Raw genomic sequence first — 11,611 nt, 5'->3', positions numbered from 1 at the left:
GGCAGGGGAGAATATCCTTGGGGGGGGGGGGGGGGGAGGGAAGGAGAAACAGCAATGACTAAATCAGAGGTGATGAATGGGTCTGCCTCCTTCCAAGAACCTACTATGCTCTTCAAAATCACTTCCACCTTTCCTCTAACGCTTCGCAACCTGAATATCTAGGCATGGCAGGACACAAAACAGAATATGAGATAATTAATTCACTACCTCCTTATTTGAATGCAACTTCCCATTTTAGAGTGGTCATTTCTGCCCTCCACCTGACATGATGGCAGGAAATGAGTTGGCAAAAGTGATCAGGGTACAGGTCTCCTGTGCTGCCCAACCAGCCTTGTACTAAAGAAGCTGATACAAAATGTTTTAAAATTATTTTAATCTTCAAGGCTCTAGCTGGAGCTCCCCCAGTACAGTACACTCGCTTCCTTCTGGAGCCTGACACATCTCATCTGATATGTGTACCAGGTGCAAACATGCGTCAAATGGCATTAGAGCCAGAAAAGTAGGAACTTTCAACACCAGCAGTCTCTGCACCGGCTTTGTTAGAGCAAGCAGAGGCATATCCTGATTGAAGTGGAGTTTCTGATTGTTTCACTGGAGTTATGGTGGGAGTCCACTGGAGTGACCGATTAAATTCAGCTCGTACATTTTAATGAATTTTTTCATGGTGTATCAAGTTTACTTGGCACTTAGGCTTCAACTACTGAGAGGGCAGATGCTCCCACACTCACACTCGTGCCCTTTTAGCTGGCTGGCAGGAGTTGTTAAGTGTGATGTTTCTGATATTCCCTAGTTTACAATGTTATGCTGGTTAATTTTTAGGAGGTAGTTAGTTGGTTGGGCAGCACAGGAGACCTGTTGGTTCCCTGACACTTTTGCCAACCCATTTCCTGCCATCATGTCAGGTGGAAGGCAGAAGTTCCCACTCTAAAATGGGAAGTTGCATTCAAATAAAGAGGTAGTGTATTAATGATCTCATATTCTGTTTTGCGTCCTGCCATGCCTAGATATTCAGGTTGCTGAGCGCTAGGGGAAAGGTGGAAGTGATTTTGAAGAACAGAGCAAGTTCTTTGTAAAGAATTTACAGAAAGCTCATTTCTCAGATGATTTTGGTGATTTTTTTTCCCCTAATGCCTTTGAGAACTGCTTTACTGCCTACCTCTGTGCCTTTTGTTGTAGGGATGTTATTTATTTCTCCCCCCCACCAACACCAACCCCCCACCAATTTTTCCCCCTACACTGAGGTGAATGAGGCCAAGGGTAGGACCTCAACCACTGTCACAGCCGAGATCAGCTAATTACTCAGCATGGCCCAGGGATCAAACCTGGGAATTTCCTTATCTGTTGGACTGATTGGGGTGTCTAGGACAAGGGGATGTATCCTTCAAATCAGAGCCAGGCCATTCAGGAGATAAATTAGGAAACACATTTTCACACAAAGGGTGGTAGAGGTTGGAACTCAATTACAAAAAGCAGTAGAAGATATGCAGCCAAGGTAGGTGGATGGAATTAGGATAGATCAGCCATGATCTCATTGAATGGCACAGGAGGCTCAAGGGGCTGAGTGACCCACACTCCTGTTCCTAAACAAGCTGAACTGTCAGGGAGCCATTCTTTGCATCTATATCACTTCGATTTTTTTTCTGTTTATACTGATTTGCTTGAATCATACCAGTAACAACTTCCTCTGAGCAAGGCAGCAAGACTTCACTCTTATTCTACTTTCTTTAACCAGATTTGGATACAGAAGAGATGTCAAAGATCATAGGACAGTTGTCTTGGAGTGCTGAGTCCATTTCAAAGATGGGAAAGAGAGAGATTGAACATCTCATTTTAACACTGAACAAGTAAATACTAATCACGATACAATTCATACTGAAAACTGAATACAAAGGGGCTGTTTATATTTGGTTAACCATGGATACATTCTAAATAATGACACTGCACATTGTGAAAGGAAGAATAGAATTTCACACAAATTACCAATTTACTGGAAAACAACATTCAGACAACTAAAGCAATAACGTTTGAAGCCAGCCTCAGAGCTGTTATTAATGTTGGAACAGTGTATTTCAACAAGCCTATGATTTGCATCCCAGTTACCTTCAATTCCTCCTGCAGTGTACTAGACACGCCTTTAATTCTCTGAACCTCTTTTAAGGACCCTTCTTGATCAAAAAACACAAGTCTGTGAGGGGGAAGAAAACAGCAGTTACATCCATTGCAATTAACAATTTCTCTCACCCATCTGTTCATTTCCACCTCTCAAAAATATCTTTTTCTGAATCTCTCTTAGTGCTAGACTAAGAAGGAGCAGTGATATTTTACTGCTCGAAGAAGGGGAAAGAGAACAAATAGTGTACCCTCCCCCCAAGGGAAATGTTTTGATCAATCTAAATGCACAGCGGCTGCACATTTCAGGTCTGCACTTGGTATTGTCTTGGGTTCAGCAACATCGATCACTCCCATAACTGGACTCCACATTCCATATGATCTGGAGAATACCTTGACCACTCAATATCCAATTAAGTGATTAGATAAGTGTCACCCTGGGCTGTAACAATAAGACGCTGTGTTGTGTGGTCTCGCAACTCACTGAAGGACAATTCTCCCATCTTCTAGTAGCTGGACCGATGAGCACTCTAGTGAGACATGGCAAATTGTAAACAAGCACACTGGTTTAATTTATATTCAATACGTGACTGAACAAGAATATGGTCCCCAACGAAATTAAATCTATTTCCAGTTGCACCTTGTAACATTGATAAGAATTCAGACAACACAGCCCTTGATATGGCCCTAGCTTTACAAGTATTCACTGAACTGACTTTAGGAAAAGGAGAGGTCCCTGCCTCTCTGTTTTAAACTCCAACTCTACTGTAAATTTTACAGCACGAATGTGCGAAAGCCAAAGCCATAATCTCTGTCCAACTCTCGTCCCGCCTCTGCACAAGGATTGGCTGATTAAGCTGCCAATCGAAATTGTCAGTTTGGTGTGGGGGGACATGGCAATGCATTTTCTAGCAAGCCAGAACTCAACAAATAGAAGCAATTCTAATATTACAAGTGCAAATGTCTCTAAAGTGCACTAATGAACTCTAGTCTAATATGATAGGCTTGAAACACAATTCTGCTAGCCAATGGGGCGGCACAGTGGCGCAGTGGTTAGCACCGCAGCCTCACAGCTCCAGCGACCCGGCTTCAATTCTGGGTACTGTCGGTGTGGAGTTTATAAGTTCTCCCTGTGTCTGCGTGGGTTTCCTCCGGGTGCTCCGGTTTCCTCCCACATGCCAAAAAACTTGCAGGTTGATAGGTTAATCGGCTGTTATAAATTGTCCCTAGTATAGGTAGGTGGTAGGGAAATATAGGGATCTGGTAGGAATATGGAATTAGTGTAGGATTAGTATGGATGGGTGGTTGATGGTCGGCACAGACTCGGTGGGCCGAAGGGCCTGTTTCAGTGCTGTATCTCTAAACTTCATTTATTCCCAGTTTAGGGTCCTAATTCATATCAGGAAATACTGATTAACACCTTGTGGTCTGAATATAACTGAAAAGCATCTTAATATAAATTCACCTGAAATCCCTTCTAAGCCAAATAGCCAAATGGTTCAAAATGTGACACCCATCACATCCATTTTGGTTTTTGGGGCATTCAGACACCAGCTAAGGTCAAGACTCAACTATTTCTCTTGATACCTTTAGTTCAGTCCTGTGAATTATCTGCAATAAAGTCACTGGATTAACCAATGGAATGCCTACTGTAATGTAACATAATTTAACAATTTATTTTAACAATGCCATCACTATAATGAGAACCTCAATTATCGACCATCCCATTGATCCACCAGAAATATTTACAGGAAACAACATATCTTCACTGCACAGCTTCTTTTATGCATGTAACATCTCCTTATCTTGGTGAATAAAACAACAGAATTTTTCTTTTGTTATTTGGATTGTACTCTTCTTCATTCCCATATTTGGCACATTGCAGATGATGTAGGCAAGGCCAAAATTTGGAGACTCAATTATCTGTCATTTCTAGAGAGTGAAAAGCTGCAATTTAAGTGGTCTTACTGCCATTTCTGTTCCCTGAACCCCTCAATTGAATTGCCGTCTCCATCGACAATATTACAACACATACAATGCATATCAACTAATCAATGCTGCTGGATTTACCTCATCTTATTCTTTTTAATCATGGCATGCCCTGCATTATGGGTCTAAACCTTAGTTTATCAATGAAAAAAGTTAAAATAATAAAAAAGTTAAAGCATAGAATAAGGTAAATAGCAATAAGAGATTCAACTCAGCTAACTAGACCAGAAGATCTGCTTTCACTATGAAAATATCTAATTTTCCTTATTAATTTCCAAACTAATATGTATTTCAAAAATATTTCTTATGCAATCTGACTTAAAGCTGCAACAATTATTTCAATTTTATCGAATAAAGTTATTCAGTAAATCCAAATTTAAAAATGTCAGAACAGCCTACATCCAGTAGGTGGCAGCAACACAACTTCTGGTTCACCAATGGAACAGTATACCGAATGCTACTGACTCAGAACCAAATGCCCTTTACAAGTGTGCTTCAGTCAGTACAAACACACACACTGCCCTACGTTGCAATACTTAGCAAACTACTTTCCTGAACTGATCCTGAATCAAACATTTATTGCTTCCAAGCTTCTTTAAGGTTTCAATCTTTGTTCAACAGTACTTGTGTAATCAAGAGGTTTGTTCCCTATTCCGCACTTGTCCTGCCAGAACTGACATATTACAGAACTACGTCACTTTGTAAACATTTCATTCAGTTTCAAAACAGCACAAAGGTGAATGTCTGAAAATGACCGATTGTATTTTTCCAGGTATTTAAATAATCAGCTTCAGAACATTTTACTTGTTTACATTGGCACAGTGGTTAGCACTGCAGCCTCACAGCTCCAGCGACCCGGGTTCAATTCTGGGTACTGCCTGTGTGGAGTTTGCAAGTTCTCCCTGTGTCTACGTGGGTTTCCTCCGGGTGCTCCGGTTTCCTCCCACAGCCAAAAGACTTGCAGGTTGGCAGGTAAATTGGCCATTATAAATTGCCCCTAGTACAGGTAGGTGGTAGGGGAATATAGGGACAGGTGAGGCTGTGGTAGGAATATGGGATTAGTGTAGGATTAGTATAAATGGGTGGTTAATGGTCGGCACAGACTCGGTGGGCCGAAAGGCCTGTTTCAGTGCTGTATCTCTAAATCTAAATCTAAAAATTTGCACTGAACAGGATAATGCACTCCAAAAATATTAGCTTGCCTGTGAAATTGTGACAATAACTTGCTCTCTAACCCCAGGTGTAAAAATAAGACTTAAGAAACTAAACTGTTGCACATTCACCTCTGAATGGACCAACTAAACAGAGTGAAGAGAACTATCTATTGGAGACTCTGGAAGCAGTGTAGGGGAATCACAGAATTGTTATAGTGCAGAAGGAGGCCATTTGGTCCATCATGTATGCACTGGATCTCTGAATGAGCAATTCAAATAGTGCCATCCTCCCATCTTCTCTCCATAACCCAGCACATCCTTCCTTTTCAGATAACAGTCTAATGCCCTTTTGAATGCTTCAATTGAACTGGTGTCCAGCATACTCTCAGGCAGTGCATTCCATATCCTAACCACTCGCTGTGTGAAAATGTTTTCCTCATGTTGCTTTAGCTTTTTTTTGCCAATCACTAAATCTGTGTCCTCTCATTCTCCATCCTTTCATGGGTGGGAACAGTTTTTCCCTAACCATTCTATCCAGATCCCTAATGATTTTGTATAACTCTATCAAATCTCCTCTCAGCCTTCTCTTCTCCAAGGAAAACAGTCCCAACTTCTCCAATCTATCTTCATAACTGAAGTTCCTCATCCCTGGAACCATTCTCGTGAATCTTTTCTATACTCTCTCCAATACATTCACATCTTTCCTAACGTGCGGCATCCAGAACTGGACACAATACTCCAGCTGAGGCTAAACTAGTGTCTTACATAAGTTCAACATAACCTCCTTGCTTTTGTACTCTATGCCCCTATTAATAAAGCCTAGGACATTATATGCTTTATTAACCACTCTCTCAACCTGTCCTGCCACCTTCAATGACGTATACACATATGCACTCAGGTCGCTATGCTCCTGCACCCCCTTTAGAGTTGCATCCTTTATTCTATATTGTCTCTCCATGTTGTTCCTACCAAAATGAATCACTTCACATTTCTCCACATTGAACTTCATCTAGCACTTGTCCGCCCATTCTACCAACTTGTCTATGTCCTTTTGAAGTTCTACACTATCCACCTCACAGTTCACAATTGTTCCAAATTTTGTATCATCTGCAAATTTTGAAATTGTGCCCTGTACAACAAGGTCTAGGTCATTAATATATATCGGGAAGAGCAAGTGTCCCAACCACTGATCCCTGGGAAACTCCACTACAAACCTTCCTCCAGCCTGAAAAACATCCATTCGGCACAACGCTGTTTTCTGTCAATCAGCCAATTTCGTATCCATGTTGCTACTGTCTCTTTTATTCCATGAGTTATAATTTTGCTCACATGTCTGTTGTGTGGCACTGTATCCAAATGCCTTTTGGAAGTTCATGTACACCACATTAACGGGAATTTCCCTCAGCAACCCTCTCTGTTACCTCCTCAAAAATTCTAGAAAGTTAGTTAAACATGAATTTCCCTTAACGATTCCGTGCTGACTTTCCTTAATTAACCCGCATTTGTCCATGTGACTATGAATTTTGTTCCAAATTATTGTTTCTAGAAGTACCCCATCACCAAAGTTAAACTGACTGGCCTGTAGTTGCTGGGCTTATCTTTACATCCTTTTTTGAATAAGGGTGTAACATTTTCAATTCTCCAGTCCTCTGGCACCACCCCTGAGCCTAAGGAAGACTGAAAAATTATGGCCAGTGCCACTGAAATTTCCACTCTCACTTCCCTCAGTATCCTTGGATGCATCTCATCCAGCCCTGGTACTTTATCAACTTTTTAAAGTATAGACAGCCTATCTATTACCTCCTCATCAATTTTACATCCTTCCCTGTATTAATTACCTCCTCTTGCACTGTGGCCTGGGTAGCATCTTCCTTTGTAAAGACAGATGTAAAGTACTCATTTAATACCTCAGCTATTTCCCCTGCCTCCATGTGTAGATCCCCCTTTTGGTTCTAATTGGCCTTACTCCACCTTTTACCACCCTTTAATTATTTATATGCCTATAGAAGACTTTGGAGTTCCCTTTTGTTAGTTGCCAGTCTCTTTTCATACTCTCTCTTTGCTTCTCTTATTTGCTTTTTCACTTCCCTTTGAATTTAAATTCCACCATCTGCAGTGGTGAGATTTGAACTCTTGTCCCCAGGGCATTAGCCTGGGTCTCTAGATTACTAGCTCAGTGATGTTACCACAATGCTACTGTCTCCCGTCATTCCACAAACTGAAAGCAGTTTTTTTTTTAAAACTTAGAATTGCTGAAATTCTGTTCAGTGTATCCAAAAAGTATAAAGCTTTGTATCAGTCGATTATTTGATCCTAAATATGATGGAAAAATGATGGTGTCATTTATTGAGGTTACTTGATAGGTGATGATGTCATATTAATACTTACGACTCAAGGCAGATCTTAATCCCATTACCAAGCAGAAGTGCCATTAAACCTCTCCACCAATACCTCTTCCCTGCCCTATCCAAAAAAACCCTGAAGCAGCCTAGAGCATTATGGTCATATTCCACAGTATCTGTTTCAGTTACTGCAGCACATAGGACGAGATCAGCTGTGTTTTCTACCTGTGTTTCTTCATTGCGCGACAATAGCCCTCAGCATTACTGGATCCAGAAAATGTTTTGTAGTCTTGTTGTTCGGACATTCCTAGATTGGTTACTGATATAGGTATTCGCTGAATAAAACTACACAAAAAGATAAATGTTAGCTTCAGAGGTTATTAAAAAATGGATTATAAAATGTTTCTATTTGCTACATTTCTCAAACTTGCACTGGCTGGCAATACTGTTTGAAATAACTCTGGGCACTGCTTACCTTTCCTGGGGTTTATACAGCGTGTACTCCAGACTGTGCGTGGACCCATTCTCTCTGCTTAACTTGGTAGTAAAGAGAAAGAACACCAGCTGTTGGTTTTTCAGATGCTTCTGAAGTGTCCTGTGAAGGAGACGTTCTCGGAATGTCATGGTCTGATTTGTGTTACGTCTGAACTTATACCAACCAATAACATTCTAAGGGGGAAAAAGTACAAGTAGATTTAGATCTAGACCCAGGTTAAAAGGTGGGAAAGTGTGGAACAGCAATATCACTTTTAAAATTTAAGTCTTTTACCAAATAAGCTGTTAATACAATAAGCTGAGTCAATAACTAAACATGTTACCCAGCTGTTAACCATCTGCAAGCTCGTCACCCAGCAGTTAACTACCAGTATGTAAGTCACCTGACAGTTAACTACCTGCACGTAGGCCACACAGTCGTTAACTACCTCCATGCATGTCACCCAGCAATCAACCATGTCACACAGGGCTTAACCAAACGCGCAAACGTCACACAGCAGTTAACTCCAATGTGCACATTAAACAGTACAATTCAGCAAATTTCAATTAAAACTTTAATAGTAAACATTCACTAGTGGACCCTGTGTTTTCTTTTAAACGAACAGTGCAGCAAACCTTGATTATAATGAAACCCCTTAAAAATTGTAAACATTATTTTTGGTTAATTTCACGTCAAAGCTACAAAAGGTAACACCTTCCTACTTTGGCCACTAAATAGCAATATTAGGCACTCCTAGGTCAACGTCTGATGTGAAGTAAAACTCTTCTCAGTTATAACAATGTGCCCTAACTGCATCCTGAGAACTTCTGTGGCATTTCAGAGGTTAACTGCCAATCAGTGCAACATTGTGGGCTCTCTTGTGCTCTGGACCCATGCCCACTAAGAGCTGTTTTGAAATAAAAGGCTCTCATTGCTCGTAAACAGAAGAATCTCATCCATCAGTCTAGGCAGGATTCAATGCCAAATTTGAAGCTGCAACAAGAAATTCTTCCCCTTATTTTAAATATTCATTCTTTTCACATAACTTTTCTTTGTTTGTAACTTATCCCTGGCCTTTGGTCCACTTAAACACTCCATAAAGAAAACAGCTGTTTTGAATCTCTCTTGGTCAATTGCAAAGGTGTGGCCTCAGACATTGGCTGGAACTTGGGGGACTGGGGGGTGGTGGTTTCCCTTGCTCATTCAGCAACTGATGATACATGGTGCAAGGAGGTTTAGGAGAGGAAATATCTCCAAAACGATCAATGAAGTTCAAATTTGTCATAGAAAACCAAAATATCCTATACCCTCTCCACCCCTTAATGTTGGGTATAGGATACTCAGGGGAAATAGAACCTCCAGCCACATGCACTGCTCCAGGATTATCTCAGCTTGATCCCAACTGACTGTCCAGTTCTCATCTGTGGCTCTAAAAAGCCACTTGTGCACAGCACTAGCCACCCCCCCCAGACCACCACGACCATAGCTCCTGAATTAAAATGGTGAGGGTAACTGGTGATGAAAGCTACTAAGATGATACTCAGTCTCCCAGTGCATAAAGAATACAGAGGTGATCAAAGCAAATGAGAGATGGCCCATCTCAGTCAAACCCCATTGCAACATCAAGATGTGGACTGTTCTTAAGACATTAGTGCAGCACAAAGATATTGGCATCCACTGCAGAAAGACACAACTACTACATGTAATCATATAACACCTTTAACATAGAAAAATACGAAGACATGATACAGAGGGAAAAATAAAAAAAGGAATGGGCGCCAACCCTTTATGGAAGTCAGGAGGTTGTTTGATAAAAATTGGTTTTCAGAAGGCTTTCAAAAGTGGAGGAGAGATGGAAGGATTTGAGGAGGGTGTTCCAGAGACTGGGACCAAGGCAGTTAAAGGTTGTGCCACCAATGATGGGGAAAAGAGCGGGAGATGTACACAGAAAGCCAGAATCGGAAGAATGCAGGGTGCATGACTGGAGGAAGTTGCAAAGATCAAGTAGGATGCAGCCCATCTCCAGTTGTCAAGTTTCATGTGTGGTTCAATCAAGATGTGTGAGGTGGATAGCAACACCTGGGAATCGCTTGGGTGACTGAGGAGCTTTCTTTTGGATCACACCAATCACCCTAAACATGAATATTATGACAGATGGAGGTTTCTGGTCCAAACCTGAATAGCAATTGTCCAGAAAGCAAACTACCATGAATTTAAGAACCAAAATGTTTCAAGATCAAAAGCGTAGCCTAAAGTTAAATTGGATCAGCTAACACAGGCCAGCTCACTAAGATCCACAATTGATGTTCAACTATCAGAGATTCTGTTAGGTATCTGTTCCATTCTGAACAGTGTAATCTAATTTCCCCCCCAAAAAAGTGTCAAAGACTGTCTTAGGACAATGCACTTAGTTTAAAGAAAGTTGCTACTCTCTTCATGGCATATATGCCCACAAACACTAAAGACAAAAGACATTAAAGAACATTTTGCAGACCTAGACCATGTTATTGCAGCATTTGTGCCATATGGAAATGAAAAATCTATATTGTTGGGTAATTTAAACAGTTGTATTGAAAAGGACAACCAGACTGATAATCAAATGTAATGATTGTCAACTAACCATCATTAGCACACTAGACATGGTGGATGCACTCAATTTTAAAACTGGCATCTTACCAATTTAAGCATAACAGCCAAAACCACGCAGGGAGTTGACTCCTAGACTGATCAGTGAATAGATTCATCTAAGCATCTTGTTAGTCATTACATCCCACTCATGAATTCAATATCATAAATTATCCTAGCTCTTTGGTATCAACTGCTGTAAAGATACAGACCTCTGAAAATAGCTCAGTTAAGCTTGAAAGAATACATTAAAGCAATTGTGAAAGTTGTCATTCCATTCAAAGTGTTTGGAGCACATTCAAGAACATAGTTTAACAGACTGTGTCTGAAATAAATCAGTGCTATCACCACCCAGTGGTTTGAAGTAGATGACATGCTGATCCAGGCATTCCTTAGCAAACAGCACATGGCATATCCTGAACAGCCTAACAACTATATGTTTCAGGGGGAAAAAAGCTGCACAACTTGCAACTAACTGGACTAAATTTATAAAGATACAACACACCGGATGAAAGCTGAAGAACTTCAATCCTTTGCATGTCACCAAGAACTACATTGTGAAACCACGCTGATGTGTGCCAATTGCCAATTCCTGATCTCTTATTTGAACAGTGATATAGTCAATTGATTAGGTGAACATTTTAGCAATGCTCTCAATACCTCACATCATTGCAGAAATCAAGAGCCGACGTTTGGTAATATCCAGTAACATTCCGTAATGTTAACATCATCCTGCTTGAATAGTATAATACATTTTGCTCTGAATGTGGCATTCTTTGTAGCCAGGCAGATGCCAGAAAATACCACAAACATGGATCATTATGTTGTCTGGCATTTTCAGCCAAGTGTATCTGGCCACTTCTAGTCTGGACTGATTGCATCAATATTTGACTCAAATTGTATGCCAATTAAAAGAT

The 11,611-nt window shown here is 40.7% G+C and overlaps 1 protein-coding gene across 1 annotated transcript in view; it reads right to left on the bottom strand.

Moving 5' to 3' along the window:
- The window catches only part of abraxas1 (abraxas 1, BRCA1 A complex subunit), a 42,314-nt gene that overhangs the window by 8,821 nt on the left and 21,882 nt on the right, over positions 1-11,611 (bottom strand). The window contains exons 5-7 of the mRNA XM_068044770.1: positions 8,070-8,263; positions 7,820-7,939; positions 2,101-2,185 (exon numbers count right to left, since the gene is read on the bottom strand). Of these exons, the coding sequence (XP_067900871.1) occupies positions 2,101-2,185; positions 7,820-7,939; positions 8,070-8,263 (399 nt within the window). The remainder of the gene's footprint in view (positions 1-2,100; positions 2,186-7,819; positions 7,940-8,069; positions 8,264-11,611) is intronic.

The sequence above is a fragment of the Heterodontus francisci genome, chromosome 1, assembly GCF_036365525.1.
Source record: "Heterodontus francisci isolate sHetFra1 chromosome 1, sHetFra1.hap1, whole genome shotgun sequence".
Lineage (NCBI taxonomy): Eukaryota > Metazoa > Chordata > Chondrichthyes > Heterodontiformes > Heterodontidae > Heterodontus > Heterodontus francisci.
The sequence above is the reverse complement of the archived record's forward strand: the minus strand, read 5'-3'. Positions and strand labels throughout refer to the sequence as shown.